Source organism: Lycorma delicatula, chromosome 6, assembly GCF_047948215.1.
Source record: "Lycorma delicatula isolate Av1 chromosome 6, ASM4794821v1, whole genome shotgun sequence".
Classification (NCBI taxonomy): Eukaryota; Metazoa; Arthropoda; class Insecta; order Hemiptera; family Fulgoridae; genus Lycorma; species Lycorma delicatula.
Window position 1 is genome coordinate 51,792,087 of NC_134460.1, and position 22,176 is coordinate 51,814,262.

At 27.2% G+C, this 22,176-nt stretch overlaps 2 protein-coding genes across 4 annotated transcripts in view; one reads left to right on the forward strand and one right to left on the reverse strand.

The window, feature by feature from the left end:
* Positions 1-3,488, forward strand: part of LOC142327060 (uncharacterized) — a 90,118-nt gene extending 86,630 nt beyond the window's left edge. For all 3 annotated transcript variants that reach the window (XM_075369854.1, XM_075369856.1, XM_075369855.1), the window contains exon 12: positions 148-3,488. In XM_075369854.1, the coding sequence (XP_075225969.1) occupies positions 148-280 (133 nt within the window). In that variant the 3' untranslated portion in view covers positions 281-3,488. The remainder of the gene's footprint in view (positions 1-147) is intronic.
* Positions 3,489-3,723: 235 nt separating this feature from the next.
* Positions 3,724-22,176, reverse strand: part of Cda4 (chitin deacetylase Cda4) — a 102,590-nt gene continuing 84,137 nt past the window's right edge. Inside the window, exons 4-10 of the mRNA XM_075369857.1 lie at positions 21,182-21,309; positions 18,499-18,704; positions 13,989-14,145; positions 11,826-11,964; positions 10,701-10,947; positions 8,069-8,260; positions 3,724-4,370 (exon numbers count right to left, since the gene is read on the reverse strand). Of these exons, the coding sequence (XP_075225972.1) occupies positions 4,262-4,370; positions 8,069-8,260; positions 10,701-10,947; positions 11,826-11,964; positions 13,989-14,145; positions 18,499-18,704; positions 21,182-21,309 (1,178 nt within the window). The 3' untranslated portion in view covers positions 3,724-4,261. The remainder of the gene's footprint in view (positions 4,371-8,068; positions 8,261-10,700; positions 10,948-11,825; positions 11,965-13,988; positions 14,146-18,498; positions 18,705-21,181; positions 21,310-22,176) is intronic.

Below are 22,176 nucleotides of genomic sequence, written 5' to 3' on the forward strand. Positions count from 1 at the left end.
AGTGGTTAGCTAATTCAGTTAACATGTCAGAAAGATTGTTTTTGTAAGGTTTTAGAGTAAAAAATTAAATGTAATATATGTAATTAATATTTCATTTGAATATTTTATCATTATAAATGTGTTGATATTTAACTGTTTTTCTTTCAGGATTGACCCTTCAGTGTATAGAATTGACATGAATACACCTGATGTTATCGGCTTTAAAGAAGCATTTAATGAATATATTCAATTTTCTACAAGAAATCCCAATTATTTGGATGACATTTTAAAATATGAGTGAATGAAAAGTTAAAATTGAAAAAAAGTGGTGGCAATTTATTAAAGCAAAAGTTTTTCAAATAACTATGTATCCAAAATGTTCTTGCAGAAATTTTGGAAAAGGAATTTAATAGAGCATGGAGTATTATGATCAGTATTTTAAAGCAAATAATAGCAGAGGTCACAAGCATTTTCTGAAAATTATTTTAATGTTACAATCTAACATTAAAAGATGGTGAGTATGATAGGAGAATTTTATATTCCATAAATTGAGGAGTTTTGTAATTTAGTCAGTAAAATTCCAAAGGATGGTAAAAATTGGATAGTAAAAATTCCAAAGAATGAATAGTGTAAGGAAGTTGTTAAATGTGGGTTTGCGTGAAAAAGGAAATCTTTGTTCAGAAATAGAATTTGTTGGTGCCATATAGTTTTAGTAATATAATTAGAAAGACTTTTTTTAATATTTGTACGGAAAATAGCATCTTATAACAGGAAAACATGGACATTAGGAAAGCTGAAATAGCAAAGAATAAAAGCTAAGCTTTTCATATACACTTTTACAGAAGAATGTTACAAAGTTGTTTAACAAATTTAGAAATAAGTTTTACGAGAAACTGATAAAAGGAATATGTGTGAAGTATTTATTGTAAGAAATAAAATTGATACGTCACTTATTCAGTACCTAAAGTTAATTAGTTTATAAATGGAATGCAGTTTAAAACATAAAAACTCTAGTAGGAAGACAAATGTATATTTGAACATTATAACTTATTTATTACCATTGTAATTATTTAATATGAAAGAAGCATTTCTCATAGTAATAAGTAAAATGAGTTGATTTGTTTTCATGACATTCTTTTCTTAGAATAAAAAAATATATTATAGAAACAGAAATAATAGATTTCACGGGTTAGTGACTTGCTTTGAATGATTTGGTCAAAGGGTGGGCATCAGGGTATTCTGAACCCTACAAAATGAGTGATATAAACATTAATATATTTAAAACATTTATTTCTTAAAATTATCCTGCAGGTATATCTTAATCCTGCAGGTACTATATATACATCTAGCACCGTAATTAAATATGTGCAGTTGTATCTGACCCAAACACCCGGACACTATCTTAGCACCTAGCATATTTATTACTATGCTCATGCTTTTTATTATTTTGGGATGAATAGAGCTAATTTTATAGCTTTATTGAATAATCCGAGAATCTGATCTACAGTCATACAGACAAAGGGGATTTAAAATTGAGGAAAAGAACTTTCCATACTTTTAGGTTGAAAATGTCCATACTCAGTTGTATCTTGTCTTTCTCTAACTTCATTCCTTCAGCAATATTTTAAACTATTTCATCTTCTATTTTTTTCAAATGGGAGGTCCAGCTAATGCTGAGAAGCATCTGTTTGTAGTTAAATGAACTTGTAACTAGTTAGTTGTACTCATTTTAGTCATCACTTCTGTTCATTTCACTTTTATCCCCCTGCACTCTCCATTCTTTTCTTCCTTGCCTACAATTTGGTATCTGTTATGGCAACATACAGTACTCTTATCAAAGGTTCCATAATATGGTCTTGAAAACTCAATAAACTACCAGTAATAATTTTAATTTTAACTGAAATCAGTACAAAAGAACATCTCTAAAGGTCACAGAGCTGACATAGATGAAAGCACTGAATGACTAACTGTATTTGATAAAAAAAAGGTCACAGAGCAATTGAAAACATTATAAGTAAATATTATTAAAAATGATTTAAATCTGTTCATGTTTCTTAACAAATAAAAAAGTATTCATCAGAAATAAATTTTATTTTTTTTGAAAATAAATAGTTTTGTCTTCCTCTTTACTTTCTTTAACACATTTTTCTTCTTTCTGTTATAGTCTACATTTTAAATAGAAAGATGCAGTAACTGATTATTACTTACATAATTTCTAACTTTTTTTCTAGTGCTAACTTCAGACAAGTATTTGAATTTATATTTTAAGAACAACCTTTCTGTAAGATGAAAACCCTTTGAAATGTAATTAGATCATGTAACTCTATTCTTCTTTCTACTTACTGAACAATAATCCATTTTTATTTCCTAATTAAAATAATTACAAATTTCTCTCTTGTTAATTCCTTTAATCATATTTTTTCACAAAATTAAATTTTGGAAATGTTTATTTTTCTTTAATCAAGATCTCGAACATTTAGGCTCAGTGATGCCTAAATTCAAACGATAAACCCAAGAAAAGTGAGAACAGTAAATAAGATTAGGCCTATTTATTGAATTTTTCAGAAGTTTTTTAAGCAGTTTTGGTTATTTTGAATGTAAATATAAATTATTATTATTACATGTCAAATTTGTTTTAACTTCTTTTTTACACGTGTTTTAACAAGATGATGATGAGATGGATGAAATTGTAAGTAAAAAAAAAAAAAAATTCCAGATCCTTGCTGCAGATCTAAACAACTGACACAGAAGTTAGTGTGCTAGCTACTACACTGATTGTCCAGCTACTCTAATCAGTTGATTCAGTTTTCATGATTTCTGAAAAAACTGAAATGTAACTTTCACTGTTAATAAAGTCATGTAACATAAATAACATACTGACGATTTCTTTAAATGAATTGTCTCACTTACACATTTTCATCACAAATATGCTAAATTTGTCACAAATATGTAGTAAAAAAACAACTTAATTTAATACTACACAAATAAAGGACAATTTTGTACAGTTACAGCAACATTTTTAAAACATTGATACATGCATAAAACTACAGATATATTGCTGCATTCAACTGAAACTAAAAATAATAAACAATATGCCATGACATTTACAGATATTCTTGGTAACTTATGAAATATAGAAAATAAAAATTTGACAAATTCTTGACAGTTGATTTCATACAAAAAAAAACTGACAATTGTTGCTTGCAGGGTTAGTTTATCTACATGAAATTAAAATTTAATAATGGTATATCAAACATAATATTCTAGTACGTACTAGTATAGTTTAAATAACATTTTAACTAATGTGGCAACAGCCCCATTCTCATTTTTGACTATTAAGAGGAAATGTAATGTATTACATCTAAATATTACTTTTTAAATAAAATTATTGTATCATTAAATAATAACTGTAAAAAATATTATTATTACTATGATTCTTTTGTGAAATTTTGTTATCCAAAACAAATCTATGGAAATAAAAAAAGAAAAATATACATAAATGTTTAAAATGGATAATACTTTATTTCTTATACATATAATTTTACTTCACAAGAATTAATTTTTTTTTCTTCCATATTAAAACACTGTCTCGGAAGAAAAACTGCAACATATTAATTACACTTATTTTAATAGACCTAAATTATTTTTTTAAATATGCAATTTATTACTAAATATTTAAAAGATTATTTATCTTAGTTGAATATTATGATTTTATATTTAAGAAATAAATAACATCCTATACAATTTCTTTTTTTTTATTTTACGAATCACTGATTAAATTAATAAAAATTATATTGGTTCCTACAAATAAGACAATTTTTCATTTCTTAATACACTTGTAGCTTTATACTGGAATACTGTAGTCTTACACTTGCAGAATTCTATGAACTCTTTGTAAACCGTATTCTCATAATTTTTCTTCTTTATCAAGTTAAAATAAAAAAGGTATTTACTGAACAAGTAAAATATAAATCCACTCGTTATGCTTTTAAGTGAAAGCAAGTGAAAAAATGCCACTTTAGTAAGTTGTATGTAAAATCATGTACTTCATTAATTAAATGAATAATTAACAACATAAACACACACATACACACACACATACACATGTGCACATGTGTGTTTGTGTGTTATTATATATTCACAGGTAAGTACAAGAATATTAGCTATGGTTCAAGAAAGATAAAATTAGGAACCAACTGTAAACAAAATTTGGAAAAGAAAATACAAGCTCAGAGATTTTTATTATTTTCTAAATAATATAAATCTAACTTAGTTAGAATCCTTATTTTTTATTTTCTGGATTATAAACATCTTTTCCAGGAATTCCTGTTCCTTCTGAATCTCCTAACCATGGATATCTATTTGGACACTCCCTACACGTTGTCAAATACCTAAAACATCAAACAAAAAATATTAACTTTTAAACACAAGTACATGAGTTGTGTCATATAATATTTAAATAAACAGTCAAATTTTTATGACTGTACACTTTAGTTTAGTAAATTGTATTGAAGGAAACAAACTAATTAGGTTTGTTTTACGTTTTTGAATAAATAGATTAATTAAGAATTGTATGTTCTTTCTTCTGTAGTTACTGGTAAATCTTCTCTCTATGTTAGAGAAAAAATGTATAGTTAATTTTGACTATTTGTGTCTCTAACTAATGGTCATCAAGAGATGCAAATTATCTGTTAATGCATCCAAAACTTTTCTGAAATCTTACAAAGTCCTTCAGTTGTGATCTACATATAAGTGAACAGCAATGATTACTAGAAATAATATTACATTCTGCATTAAATGAAATATTACTTGTATTATGAAAACTACGTTGAGGAAAACAAGTGATAACATAATTTTGGTGCAAATATTATGCTTTATAGATATCACAGTAGCTTATAGTCAGTTGGCAATAATGGTGATTACGTGCACCCTCCTTACTATACAGTAGTATAAACAAACAATACAAAAAACATTACACAATATAAAAAACAAAAAAAAAACACTTTTTCTTCTCAAAGCTTTATCACCTGTTGTGAGCTTAAATGTAAAGAGCCGGTAATTCTAGCCATTTTTCTTAGGCCTTCCTACATTTCTACAACCTGCTGGCATATACTGGATTATTTTCTTGGAAAGACAACTATCCATTTTTTTATTTCTCTATTAAAATACATATTTAAAAAAATTGATGAATGAGTCAAACACCTACAGGAAAACAATTATGCCCTTTTTCCCTGTGCAATATAAGTATATACACACTCACAAGTATACATATTGAAATTTTGTTAGCATTTATATGCATGATATTTTTCTAATATATTAAATTTTATGTCACATTTATTAATTTCTAATATGTCTACATTTAAAAAAAAAATTCTTATTTATAAATATCAGAAATTAATAAAGATGACAAAAAATGAAATCTATTAAAAAATATTATAAATATAAATACAAACAAAATTTCAATTTGATAAACCATCACACAATGTTTAAGGGAGACAGTCTTATAAAAACTGTAACAGATAGCAATACTCATTTAAATTAGTGCACAATTTTCATTATTTCAATATTTAGATTTTTATTATGCAATAATGGAATTATTTCAATCACGACTGAGGATGCGGGATCCTGCAAAAGTACTTTTATTTAAAATTAAGGTAATATATATCTTATCTCAATATTCTGTAAAAGGTAGTTTATTTAATAGAATTTAAATAATTTATAAAACTGGAATTAATCTTTTAAAAATTCATATTATTCCTTTCTGTATTGTTAAATAATATTTTTAATTTTATAATATAAACTACCTAGTACAAATTATTGAGATAAGACATATCTTACATTAATTTTATCATGAAAGTACTTTCACAGGATCCCACATCCTCAGTCATGACTGAATTATTTAATTAAATTAAATTCATTTCGATTTTATGATACACCAACAACATGCACCAACAATTCACAAGTTTATTACAATATAAATGCTTATTATTTATCAGCATCAAAGTCTTCTCGGAAACAATTACATTATCACTATTAATGGTTAATTATTATTTGAGTAATTAATTATTTATCAACATTCGCTAAATTAATAATTTATGTAAGTAGTTTCTAATTCTCTTGAATACAAGTAATTTAAAATATTAAAATAAATATTTTATTTATTTAAAATTTTTAACATTTATAAATAACTTTTATGAAATTGTGATTATTATATTTTTAATAGTTGATTTGGCCCCCTCTCTGTTCAAATATATGTTGGTTTATAAAATTACACTATGTTTAGACATCCAGTTTATTTATATTATATTGACATTTCATACTTGGTTCTAGATTATTTTTAGTTTTTTTGAATAGCAACAGTAGTGAATTTTCCATTAAGTGTGGAAGCATAGAGACAAAGCAAAAAAGAAACATAAGGTTACTGAGATCTTGTTTTTTATTATTAAAGACCAGTTTGTCTAAAACTCATACACATGAAAAAGAATTCTCTGTGCCTCAGTAAGATGAATTGTAATAGATTTAATTTACAAAACAATCATAATAAATGAATTTGTATGAAATTTCATTCATTACCACAATCATCATTATAAAGATTTTGTCCTGAGGCAAGTCCCTTGCACCATGTCCATCTTTATCAATATTTCCAACTGAACCTTTCAATCCTTACAGCTCTTATTTCCTCTCTTTTAGATTGCCAGTATTCTTTATTGTTGTCTGGCTGCTCTTTTTTTTAATTTCTTCTAAACCCTTAACATTATTTTAATCCACACTTTTCCTTTCTTCATATGTCACTGTCAGTCAGTTTTCCTACAGTGAATTGCTTCTATTCTGATTTATTCTTCTAATTACAAGTTAATTTTTTACTGTCTATTCAATCTTCTACCTTCTCCACAAATAACTTTCAAGAACCTCCAGCTTTCTTTATTTTACTTTCCGTACTGGAAAGTACTTTTACTTTCCAGCTTTCTTTTTACTTTTTCCTTAATGTGTGTGTTTCATATATAGTGCGTATATATATAAATACTTCTCGAGAGAACTATTTCTTTCTATTGAATGCTTTGACATTGTGATTCTTGTTTTAACTCATTTTTGCTTTTGCAATCTTCTGTTAATACAGTACCTAAGTATGCATGCTGTATTATTTGTTTAATGTGCTTCTCTCTCCCAAAAATACCATACTATCTTCCAAACTTATACAGTTTATTTTCTTTTCTCCTACACTTCATCTACAAAAGAAAAGATTCATTACATACAGTGCAGTCAACATCTGTAGAATGTAACCAAAGTATTGTGGAGATGATAAATTTGTCTAAGCCCAGTACAGCAATTCACAAAAATGTAAAATGTAGTAAACTATTTGGCTATATATAAAAAGTATTGCTAGTCATGTGCTGGCCATTTATATATAATGGCACATTATATATATATTATGTGCCATATATGAGAGTATCCATGTATTTAAAACGTAAATGAGCCTCACCTCTGTGTAGCACAAAGTTTTGGTCTTTTGTACTGTTTTATACTATTTTTTACTGTTTTGGTACACTGTTTTACATGCTGTACCTCTTTAATATTGTTTTTATTATGATAAAGTGAAAACTTCACAGAAAAAAAATGTTTTCCTAAACTATCATTGCACATTAAAGTTGTACACTCACACTGAAAAGAATGTTTGCTGTAAGACTTCTTAGAAGCCACATAATTTCCAGAAATGAATGTCTTACAAACATAATAGAATTTTGTAACAATAAAAATTTTAATGCTGTTTATTTATTTACTTTAAAAAATCTTTTCAGAAAATGTTAAAACTAGTATATAACATTATTACTAATTCTCAATAGAAACAAAATCAGGAGAAATAGTTTGAGATTGAAGTTTAAAATGACATTCTGAATACTCCAAGGAAGGAAGAGTTAACTCGGTTAAATGCTGATAAAAGGACTAACCGAATTATTTTAAAAAAAATATGTTTTCATACAATTAGTTTTCAAAATGATGTAATAATTAAATGTAATAACAAAAGTGCCATGATTAATTTATGGTATAATTTTTTAAAAAAATTCTAAAGAATTAATAAAATAACAATTACCTTGTTGTGCTAAAATTTGCTTCTGGAGGTTTAAATGAAAGAGCACATTTATTTGGTAAATTACAAGGTGCTGGTGGAAAATTATCTTTCTTCTCACATTTCCATGGCTCATAAGCTTTAAGATCTTTATTGGGACGAGGATCTGTCATCCATGTCAATGCCTGTGTTACCGTTACAAACCATACATCATCCCTGAAAATAAATAACTAATAGCAAATATAATTACATAATTACAATAACACAAAAATTATATAAATGTATGGAATAAAATTTGTTTAAATTTTCTGTTTTATGAACATTTCATTAAATAACACAATATGAACTGTGATAAGACATTATAAAATTATTTAATATTTAAACAACTCTCTTTCAAAATACTGAAATCTTTTTCTTCCACAAGATTTTTTTTATTATAAATGAAAGCAGAAGGATTTCATCAAACTTTGCTTACTTAACACAAATTATGAAACACAAATTACAGAAAGAGAAAGAGAAAATAAAAACAATAAATTAATTAAAATAAAAAAAAACTAAAATGTGCCGAAAGAAGAAATTAGGTTACTTAATTACTAATATAAAGTATACTCGATGCCAATATTGACAAGCTTAAAAGATTAGCCTGTTTATTACCACTATAATAGTATTCTCAGAAACATATACATTATTAGTATTATCAATGTTTAATTATTATTTGAATTAATTATTCATCAATAGCCACTCAATTAATTATTTGTAATTCTGTTAAATAGTTTATATTCCTTAAATATTTATTTAAAATTTTGAAATTTATAAATAACTGAATTAATCTTTGCCAAGCAAGTCATTCTTCAGGTTGGACGAGGAAGTAATTGCTGGGAGCAAGTACAGTGCATGTGGAAGCACTTCAAAGTATAGGTCATAGAGTTTTGGGGAAAAAGATTTGTGCACATTCATTATTGTGATGAAAAAGCAATTTATTTTTGTCCAGATAAGGGCATTTAGCCTGAATAACACCTTCAATTGGTCCAGTAGTGAATGAATTATATGACCACCATTTAAATTCAGCTGCCTGCTTTACACCATGAAAATACAGAGGATGATTCCTTTAAAGTATAATCTATTTTTTATTGTACATCAGGATTAAACCTTTTATAATAAAGTAGTTTACAACAGCTTGAATTTTAATTTTATCCATTTTTCAGAAAATGTCAAAACTTGTTTGATTTACCTGATTACCACAAACAAGTAACTAAACACATTGTATGAAACTTTGTCATAGTCATTTAGTCGTACTTGAACCATCTCTGTATCAGGTTGAGTACTTTCTGAACGACCTCAGTATAACCTAGATGTATACAGGTTAGTAGACTACACTAAAGACTGATTCCATCTGAAGAAATAAGTAGTGGAAAATTTTGAAGAATTCTGAAATTCCTAACTGTCCATAAACACTCTCAAAAGACTTTAATATGACACTAAAATCTTAATTAACATATTCTGTGTGTAAATAATTTGCCTAAGTATGATAAACTGATAAAACAAATTTGGAACTAATAAGCTCTACTGTATAATGGGTGTAGTGCTACACACAATGTTGAACCTGAGTGACGGATGTGGTAGTGCTACTGCCTCAGGGTGCTTTAAGAAAGTTTATCACTTCTTTTTTCTGCATGGTTGGTAAAACTGTCATTCAGCTTCTGTATAATATTACAGGTGAGTAACATTACAAAAGAAAGAATTAATTCATGGAAGTAAAGGTTCAGCATACTCCTAGATACTTCAGGACATGGAATTTTGTAAGTAAACCACATCCTCCTATCATGAAACAAAGAGCACAATCTCAAGATAAAACCCAAATTTTATACTAGTTTTGCAAACCAAATAGTCAATATGCTCTTTGAATGTAAAATGAGGACCAAATACCATATATTCCTTTTGTAGAGAAGGTTCTGTTAATTGGTTTCTTAACTGTTCTAATAAAAAATTCAGTATTCTGGCAATGAATCACACAATTAATTAATTCAAACAAGTAGTTTATTCAAATTGTTTGAAATAGTAGCAATAATTACTTTTGGAACACATTTTTCTAAACTTTATTTAACTTAATCTCTAGTTAGCAGCAATGATTATTATTATCATTATTACACTTAGCAATTTTATAAAAAAATAATAATTTCAGTGACAAGCATAAATCAAAGAATAGATCAAAAAATTGAACATTTTTATTTTTCACTACATCTCCACAGTTTACAATAAGAAAATTAAAATTCTGTTCATTATACTCTTTATTTATTTACTTTATAACTTCAAACATGTTCTTAAATACATATTTATCAAGGAAAGTTAGATGAGTGACAGGTAATCAATGACGTGAGATAAATAATAACTTATAACAGAAAATGAACATTATAATGAATGAATGAATAATTGAAAATTAACAAACTAAATTAACATTACTGAACCAACAGTCATTGTGATAATAAATATTTGACATGTCTATCAAAATCATCTGTGACTTAGTTTTAGTTTAATTTATTTTATTTACACTTAAACATTTTACTTTATTACCATAAATCTTATTTATTTTTCTTCTTATTGAAGGAAAATGAATAAACTATAAACTATAAACTAAATGAATGAACTAATTACTTACTGTTTGCCAACCCAGTCAATAAATTTATGAAGACCTCTTTCAAGTTCCTTTATTTGAAACCAATTAGTGTGGAATGGCATCATGTATGGAGCTCTGTTTTGTTTATAGTATCGGTTAAAATCTTCTTGTAACCACTCAAAAACTTCTTCAGGATCATGATTGTGAAGTACACATTGATCTAAATAGGGGCAATGACCTCCTTCATATGTTTCAACGTAATGAGCATTCAAAGGTACTTCCCAAATTCCTAAAAACAAAAACAGAAAAAAATGTCAGTTTTTAATAGATTTTGATACTTTTAGCAGGATAAATACCTCTAAGTTATTGTAATTCAGTCGTGTTAACAAATTGTTATTTTTTTAACTGATCAGTATAAGTATTTAATGGTAAAAAATGTTTATATTTACATTAAAATATATTATTATAACTACTGCCAAAATGACACATATGAAAGAAAATAATTAAATTTAATATAAAATTTAAAAAATGAATGCACCACAGATTATTTTTTTAATGGCCTCACTATAGACTGAGTTATTTCAGATAAAAAATTTTTAAGGATTGTTTTCTTGCTTATTTTGTTTATTACTTGGCCAATTTTAATGGTACAGTAAAGTAAGAAAATGCAAATTATAGCCAAATAATTTCTCCAAAACTTTTGTTTAAAATATTTTTTCTTAAATTTTCACATGGAAGGGATCAAAAAATGTAAAACCTTAAAATGTTATGACTCGGTTATTTTTTTTATTGGACAGTTAAAACAAAAACTAAATTGGAGGGAATTATGTAAACTTTAAAAATCAGAAAATGTTTTTGTAAAATCTAAAGTATTTGATATATTTACAAAAAGCCTCATTTTACATTTACTCTTTCCTCTTCTGAACTGTCATTGGCTGATCTGTCTTTATCTGAACTAGGTATACTTAATTTCCTTTACTAATGAGTGAAATTAAAGCTGGTATGACATAATGCTTATCACATTGCATTGTCTCTTTGTATATTATCATTACAAAATAAGAAATCCCTAACTGTCTCCAGCATTACATCTCTTGATGGAGTAGAGCTTTTAATTCAGAGAATAAATTTTAACTTCACTTATTTTTTAATATTATAAACAATACTCACCTGGGAATGATTTAGTAGGGCAAGTTCCAGATTTACATTCGTGTGGAATTTTGTAGTCAAGGGTATATGGCCAAATAGGGAATTTTAAAGGTGGAATTCCTATTGAACTATCATAGATAAATCCAAAATCTTCTATTACCTGAAATCATTTCATTAAAAATTAGTAGAATTCTTCTAATTATAAATACAAAGATCATACAAAAAGTAAAGTACATTTCATTGTAATATATTTAAAACAAGAAATAATTAAAAATGATTTATTTGGTTTATAAATCAAAATTATTTGGTTTAACCTCATCATTTCCAAAATTCATGCCGTAAATAATTCTTTTACATTAGGAAACAAATGAAAATCATTCTGGGTAAGGTTGGTGCTGTATGAGTCTTCAAATATTCTATAACAAAATTCTTGAACCAGTGATTAAAAATTGCTACCAAGTGCATCTAAAATGTTACTGTGAAACAAGACAATGATACTTGATAATAAGCCATATCATTTGTTTTGTATCGGACAACAGACCTGGTTAATAATTTAACAATAATTTAACCATCACTCATCAATGAGCTCAGTTTGAACTTGATCAGGCCTCATCACTTTAAGTCAAAAGATGAACAGACACTGTCTTATAAAATTTTAACTCTGTTTCTTAGAGACTTTCCTCTTCAGGCTATAATGTGTAGTTCCACATATTAACTACTAGGCCTTGAGTTTCTTCAGTTTTTGAAGGAGTTGTAAACAACTGGATTACTTTCAGTAATTTTATGACAAATTCATGTTTCATAATAACACAATAATTAGGAAATTCATTCCCCTCTAATCACATAAAATGAGAAATGCAAGGCCACTTATTACATTTTCTTGTTTTCTTTAGGAGTAGTCAAAGAATTCAAACTGCACAAAATTTTATATACATAAGATGATGACAAGGATATCTGTAAAGAAGAAATTAATAAAAAGAAATTTATTATTTTAGTAAGATGGTATTAGACAACGACAAGAGTCTTGTGAAGCTCTGTTTAAAGCACATTTCTGTATGTGAAACACACTAAGACAATAAGAAAAAGAAAGATCAGAACCATTTAAAGTGAGGGCGTGGAGAAAATTGGATACATAAATGTAAAGAAAAATGAGTTAGTATTGGAAGAAATAATAACAGAAACTTAATCAGAACAATTCAAAGTAGGAAAACTAGCCTGTAAGTAATCTGATTTAAAATAGTGTAAAGAAGAAAGTAAGTGGAAACCATCAAGAATTTAACGGTTTAGCCAAAGTAGAGGAGAATGAAATCAGACATGGTGTGAAAGTCTAGTGTCAAGGCAGATAACCATATGATGATGAAGATATTCACCAATTATCTCATTTTAAGACATACAATTTGAGGAAATGTGCCATACATTCCATCAACAATAAATTCCTATTCCATAAGTTTCATTAGTGTTTTTTTTTTTTGTTTTAATACTTCAATCACAAGAGAAGGTTATTTGAAATTATGTTCATAACTAACATATGTATTCACTGTGTTGTTTTCTTTCTGTATATCTTCATTCCATGATCAATAATAGAAAAAAAACCAAGAAAAATTATTATTTTTTTTTTACGTAAATGATTCTTTTAACTGTAAGTAAATAAGTTAAAAATAATAATAAAGTAATATCTACTACAAATGCCAGTTTTAACTATATAACAGATCCAAAACATAAGATTGTATCTTAAAAATCATATAACAACCAGTTTTTTAAAAGCAATTGCACTGAAACTGGTTTACAACCCCATGAAATATCATACCAATTACAAATTTAAAGATGATAATTTTACCTCTTTTGTTTAATTTTGTCTATGATTAGTTTAAATTTACCTCTATAGCATAGCTATTCATTTAGTATCCTCAAATGTTTTTCCTAAGAACCCAAATTTCAATATTTTTCATAACTGTTAGCCCTCAGGTGTTACCATGTGTAGTAAGACAGTGTTTTACCCACACGATAGTGTTTTTATAATTATTTATAAGATGAAATTATGCAGGAAGAATAATTATTCTTCCTGCATAATTTTTCTTTAATTTAAGAAGTAAACAGCTTTCTTAATTCCAAAACTATTACATTTATAATTCTAAGGATACATAATCATAAGTTATTTTACTGTTTTAATTTAATTAAACTAACTTCATATTGAGTATTACGTCCAGGTTTTAAGAAAGGAGCTCTCATTCCTACAATATCACTTCTTGATATATTTGCAAAATGACGTAAAATTTCTCTCATACCAATCATTTCTCCTACCCATTCTTCATATCCTTTATCTTGCAATCCTTGTTGTAACCTATTACCACAAGAAATTATTTTAAAATATATTTTCAAAGTACGATAAATTTGCTTATAAATATATATAAATTATCTAATCCAAAAAAAATGCTATCAATAAAATTTTGATTACATTCTAATATAGCTTAATATTCTGTTCAGTAACAGAATACTGTTCTGTAACATTATCTATGTTTAAAAATATAAAAGATCTGCTACTTGTATATACTGTAATGCATAATTTGTTAAAAAAAACATTATTTTATGATGTACAAAGTCAGTCAAATAGGAATTCATAATATTTATCTATTGAATCTTTAATAACAATTATTATTAAATAATATATATTTTTTAAAATGTAAGAGAAGTATTGAGTAAGAAGGAAGGCATCAATAAATTTAATTATTTATCACATCTCATCAAGTAGCACACTTATCCATTCCTTCATGATGTATAAAATAATTAATAATTATATCAGAATTTATAGAATTTGTGTTCAATTCCAAGACATTTAAAAAATGTGAGCTTTTTATTTTTATCCCGCAATATCTTTCTTACAGTTCTAAATACAACCATAAAAATACACAAATCTAATTTGTATAATCTAAAAAAATATTAAACTGGAAATGCTTAAATATTGTATCTTCAGTTAAAATTTTACTTTAATTGAAAATGTCCTTTCACACAAAAATAGGGTATTTCTAAATTAGTTACACAAAAGTAATCTTTAATAATAAAAAAAATTAAATAACTTACAAAAATATTTGATACAATACTAATACAGTATCTTCAAGTATCATTTACAAATGTTCAATATGGCTACATTTTGTAACACAGCAGAAGACCCATCTGTAACCAATTTCCCACCAAATCCTATGAAGTATGTCTTGATCTGTGATGGCAACTGTTTTTGTTATCTAGTGCTATAGCTCATCAACATTTTCTGGAAGCAGAGGAACAAACACTCTGTCTTTAATGCAACCCCATACAGAGAAGTCCATTAGAGATAAATCAGGCGATCATGGTGGCCAGGAAATTGTTCACCATGTCTAACTCAAGTAGACATTTTGCCATTGAGATACACAACAACTGCACGATGATATTGTAGTGGTGCACCATCTTGCTAGAAAATGAATTCTGTACCCATATCCTGTTGTAATTGCGGCATTAGATAATCTTCAAGCATGTTCAGGTATGATAAGCCACTTACAGTTGACTTGGCAAAAAAGAAAGGACCGTAAATTTTGTCAGCTTACAGTACAAAAACATTTATCTTAGGTGAGTCCCGTACATACTTGGTTGTGTGATGTGAATTCCGCTCACCCCATACTCATCAAACAATATGTCGATTCACTTTATCACTGGCATGGAAGGTTGCTTCATCAATGAACGCAATTTTATTAAGATAATTATCTTCACACTCAATTTTGTTTTACACAAAATTCATCTTGTTTTTCTTTATCAACTTTACTAAAAGCTTGTATTGGTTGTAATTTGTACGGTTTAAATGACAGTCAATTACACAGTACCCTCCATACTGTAACCCTAAGATTATTCAATTATAATCCTTGCGTCCTATTGGTTTACCTGGATTACAAATGAATGTCTACCACACTTGTTTGATTGCTGCTTCAGAAACTGATGTCTACCCTGACCTGCTGATGTCCTATGTGATACACAATCTGTTTCAATGAAACGATTGTATCATGCAATAACAGACTGTCTTTGAGTTGGTTGCTTGCAATATTTAGTCATGAATTGTCTCTGAACCATAGTAGCTGATTTGGATTCATGAAACCATAAACAACACTGTGAATGCTCTGCACCGGTATATGACTCCATAATGACTGATGGAATTACTCATTTGCACATGCTGCTGCAAGAATGAGTAACGTCGGGAACTAGTGGTGTTAGGCGGAAATGAAACTCGAAGTTATACTGTGTTTAGTGATGTATCAACAATTTTATAAGTTAACATCATGACAGATGAACTTTTTCAATTGTATTATAATTTGTTTGTAACTGATATTCAGATGAGAATTATTCTGAGTGAAATAAAATAAATATAAATGGTTCAGATATAAACTTTACTTTTCAATCCTACAAAAAAAAAGAAAGTCTACTTACTATATATAAATGACATTTGTGTTTACAACAGGAATTCTACACCTATTTACAAAATTTTATCAAAAGAGAATACTTTTATTTCACAGTAAATAAATGAAAGTTAATAATTTAATGTATGATCATATTCAACTAAAAATAAACTAAAAAATATAATGTGTAATGAACAACTTTTACACCAGAATAAAAATAAGATAATATACTTTTAATAGAAAATGATATAATTCTCTAATCAATGAAGTATTCTTTTCAATGTCATGGTTTTAAAATTATGCAAAATTGTAGTTATTCTGGTAACCTTTAAAAACGACATATAAGAGCTACTTCTACAAACAAAGGTCAAGGATTAGATACCAGCAGCAAATCTTCTAAGAAATATATAACTAGAAAAAATGTGTAGAATAACACAATAAAATGTTTTATTTAAACCTTAATAACTGGTTTACAATATATTAAGATATTTTGTTATTTAATTAGAGGAAAATAAACTCTGAATAACCATACATTAGACTTATTTAATAGAACAGATATATATTCAGTCATCATTTGAAGTTACAGTTTTAAGAAATAATAGTATTACCATGGTTTTTATTATATAATCTCTAAGAATAACAGTTTACATACATCGTTTCAAGTTCAAGAGTAGTAATTAGTTTTTTTCAACTATCATCATACGAGAATAAAAAATGTATCAACTAATTTCCTAACAAACTGCATCATATACTGAAATATTATAATCTATCTAAGGATGATGGACAGAAAAATACTCAATATGGCTAAGTATTATATATAATGTTAGTGAGTTCTACAACAGACCAAAGTTCTATGAAGTACAAATCATTTACAAAACCGATTGACAAATAATTTTAATTTAATGTTTATGTTAATATACTCTTATAGCATACATTTAATTGTAAATTTCCTTCTCTTTTTATTGTTAACAAGTTTTCTGTACCTCCTTATTTTTTTTTTCTTTTGTACATTGTGTCACATTATTTCTTTGTGAAAAAAGAAATCTCATAGAGAACCAGATCCCTGCATTTTTTCAGTATAAAAATGACAACAAAAAAAAATTACAAAATCCTGAAAATTGAATTAAGAGAACCCCTAAAAAATTAAAGGTATTTATAAAGGTAGTCAACCTGAGAAATGCTATTTTTTTCTTTTAATGAATAAAAGAATTTACACCATCAAAAAAATTAATGACAATGGGAGAAGCATTAAAAGAATGAAGGTTGTTCTTTTAAAATACAAGGTCTGTTAAAAAAAATCCTATCATACATGTAAAAAAAAAAGGTTATCTAGTAAGTTTCTACCCAAGGTTCCTTTTGAAGTAGTCCCCTTGTGACATCATACACTTAACCCGGCTGTCCTTCCATTCCTGAAAATATCTTTTATATGATACAGATACAGCTGCCAGCTGTGCTATCACATTCATCATTATGTCCTCTTCATTGTCAAAATGGGATCCTTTGGGAGCATCTTCAACTTGAGGACTAACCAGAAATCACAAGGAGCTATGTCCAATGAGTGAGAAACTGGACAAAGCAGGGGAATTCCATGCTTGATCAAGAAATGCTGGATTAGATAAATTAAATGGATGGGTGCGTTATCATGATTTCTGCACCTCTAATGCTTAAACTGCTTCACAAAGACAACGTAGAACCTTCAGACTGAAGATTTATTGACAGTATGGACTTCTGGTGACAAACTATTATTAATTATTATTATTAATTGTAACAAAAATAGATATAAGTTAAGCCAAGGTGTAGACTGGTATTCCCCAGTAGTTCCTAATTAAAAGATAATTTAATTTTTTGTACCATCACATTATTAATTCAGAAACCATATTTCTAGATGATGGTCAGAACATGGAATGATTTTTTTTTTTTGTGCCAAATTAATATCATTGTTTTGTGCATAATATTGTATTAACTGTGCTGGGAGTAAATAAATAATGCTAACATTTTGTTAATCAGGAACCAATTAACCTGATAGAAATTAAGTGAGTGAAGGATAAAGTGAAAAAGAGACACAGCAATTTAACCTTTTCTTCTTCTTAACAAATATATTTATATGTGATTATTTTCTACTATTGCAAGAATCATTTAAATCAGCTGGCTAGAATTGTTATTAAAAAAATATGTAATTTAAATAACAGATGAATTCATCAATGTAACAGATTTTTATATAACACTTATATTAATATCTAAAACAATAAATAAGAATTAAATTAATTTTCACATACGATATTGTTTCAGTTCCAATCTCATGACCATTATGCGCCAATTCCTGAATCATATTATAATCGCAGTATTCATGAGACGCAAAGAAAGTACCTTTTATTTCACAACCGTTAGGATTCCTTCTCTCTGGTGAAAATACTTTTTTATAATGCTCAAAATTATTTAAATTTACTGCTCCATCAAATGTGAGAAGTATCATTTGTGGTGCCTGAAAAAAATAAGTAAACTTATATAATACAGTAAAATTGTATACGTTGGGTGCTATAATTTAATTTTTGTAGGTCACCTGACAAAGGATGTGTCACTCCTGAAAATGATGTAGCCATTTTTAAAATAAAGAGCATCCATGCCAAGATTAAAAATAAATGTGAGGAGTGAAGTAGTTTCTTGTTGATTCTTTACTTAGCTGAACTTACTGCTGCATATAAGCACACCAAGCCATAGGCGATATCCAACTTTGCAACTAACATTTTCACTCTATTTACAATGCTAACTAACTAGCTATGTAATGGACATAATTATTATAAGAGGAAACAACTGTGATCAGTGCCTTTGGTACTTTAGATGCTTTATATACACTACAGATCTAAACCAGATTGAGACAAAAAGTACTAAGCAAGAATTAAGTATGAAGAAACAATACTTTTATGTAATATTTAGTAAAGGAATTAGTAAAATTATTAGGTCAACATTTTGAATGTTGATGTTCAATAAAACATTCATTACACTAAGCTGAATGAAATAGGATGTCGTTCTCAGATGCAAAATTCAGTAGCATATAACCTTTAAAGTATATTACACGTTATAATTCATATTAGTAACATGAAGCTGCTACACAGAAATATTAAAAAAATAGCTACGTATTTTTAGTAAAATTATTGTTTTTCTAATTACCATACTTTCAACTGTTACTGTTATATAAACTATAAATAATATGGTATATAACCATAATGGTTTATGGGCTTTTATATATCATAAACGAATAGTTGTATTTGACATGTAGCAAAAGTCACTCTTTAAAAATAAAAAAGCATCCCATGTCAAGAGTACTAGGTAAATTGAGAAGTTAAGTGGTTTTTTATTTTTAACACTGAGTTGATGTACTGTTGTACATCGACATACCAAGCCCCTGAAACATGTAATATTCATTCTCTAAATACCATAACTAATCAACACAGACTAGTCATAACATTACTCTCAAAGAAAACAACTTTCACTGCTGCCTCTTCAAACATTGGTATTTTAGAAGCATCATATCTATATTAAAGACTGGAAAAAAAATATAAAGCAACATATTAATGAGCCCATTTCTATCAGATAAGAGTGCATCATAATATACAATTTCTATTTGTTATAATTATTATACCTTTTTGTGACATATTTTATTTGTTGGCTTTAGATAAAGATATTCTGTAAAAAAAATTACATGAGAACATTTTTCCTGAAAAGTTCTTCTCCTTTGAAATCTTAGACAGTTGTTCACTCTTCTTGAAAATAAACCTGCTTGGTCCAAAACAATGCATTCAAACAGAGCAGAATTTATTATCTTTTTTAGATCAGTGAGAGGCAAAAAACAAAAGTATAACACTGATAGAAAATAGAAAATTTTAAAAAATTGACTTTTAAACTTTAATTAAAAACTGAGAAATAATCATGAGTGATCTTGTTGTCTCCCATTTAAATATTACTTATTTATCTTTAGACCTACAAACTGTACAGATTTCGTTATTGGCTGTAAAGCTAGGTTTCTTTTTTTTCAATAAACTTGTAGATTGATAACTTGGTAGGTTTTTTCAGAAACTTGTAGGTTGATAATGTAATTTTCCATTTCAATTACAGTAATTGTTTTAATTTTTGTTTATGGCAGTGTATAGAATATATTATACTACTTTATATAGAATCAGCAGACTGATTCCAACAGCCCTTTATTTTATGGTAATGACAAGAAATAAAACAATTTCAGATCCTTAGTAGAAATCAAAATCATGAACAACTGCATCAATCAGAATGCTCATTTCTATATCATCTAATCATCCAAAAGATGAAATATCAATCAAAATCCACACATTTTAATCTTACTTTTTGTGAAGCTTGTAATATTATAGAAATTTTATTTGTTTCTTTATATTTGAAATTATGCTCCCAAACTGTGCGTAAAATATACTGCACATCTAAGAAAAATAAGAGGACTTACACCATTCCAAAATCATGGGTATACCATAAAAAGACATATATTATATCAATTTTTAAAAATTTTCAACTTAAGAACTGAGAGATCTTGGCTGAATATAAAATAAGCTTAGCTTACAGTTAGTCTTGATCTCATACTTTCACTGGTTGATAGTAACTCTGTCACAAAACTTAATAATAAATTATAATGGTCAGCTAATAGCCATGTAGAAAGAGATTTGAAACAAAAAGGATTGTTTGTGCTACTCAAATAACAAAAAAAAGTTAGTCTAAAAATTACTTAGTTGGAATCTAGGATAATTATATTCATTGACTGATTTCACTTAGTCCCTTATTTATACAAAACTATTAGGGAAAGTAGATCTGATTTAAAACTTTATTTTAGATAAAAGACAATAGATTTAATACATTGTATTGTTTACTGTGTAGAAACTGAATGCGAAGTAAAAGAAAAAATATTTTATATAAAAATTTATCGATCATAATTATTCTTACCTCATCCGGGTCAAGACCACCAGGAATAATTGTTCCGTCACGAGAACAAAAACAATATGGAAGCTGGCATGCTGCTGTGTCACACTTTACAGCTAAGTCCACAGGTGGTTCTGTGCTCGGTGCTGTTGCTGCATTAAAACATTAAAATCTAATATAAATTCAATGACTATGAACTAAACTACTAATTTAAAAAATTCATATGAAATTATTTAGATGAATTATATTATTATTTCTTGACATTAAAGTCCCATACTTGCTAAACTCTGAACAACAGAAAAATCTACGGAACATCTTTTTTATATGATATTCATTCATCTTTGATAATGAGTCTTAAACTTAAAAATTATGAAATAAATTAATTATACTTCCGACTGCAAGAACTGGCAAAATGAATCGTGTTTTCATTAAATATACTCTAATTTTGAAAATATAATAAGATGAGATAATCCATTTTTCTAACAATCAGCCTGAGTAAACCGAAAGAATTATACTGTTATATTCTTCAGAACATAAGAATATTCTTAATTTAATACAACCTGCTTAGAAGTACAATAAAAAACTATTGTATGGTAGTCATAATTAATAAACAAACATTATGTAAATTTCTATATTATTTTTAAAGATCAAATAAAACTGATATTAAATAAAACTAGATTCAATGTGAACTGCTTTATTAACTTTAAAATTCATTGAATTTATGTTATATAGCTATTCTACACAATACAACTTAAACATGAAATGCGTACAAAATAAAGTAATATGTTACTTAGTTCTTGGAATTAGAATAAAACAAGCATTTTTCTTTTATTTGATGTGATATGGTAAGAAGTTTTTTGGAAATCTGCCAGATAAATAAAGGAAAAGATTGGCACTAAAAATGGTATCGATAATTTATTTATATCACTTCACATCACGTGTAAAATATTTCAGATGTTACATGATTTCACCTTGGATTATTTATATAATAATTATTTACTACCAGCTACTCCATGAGT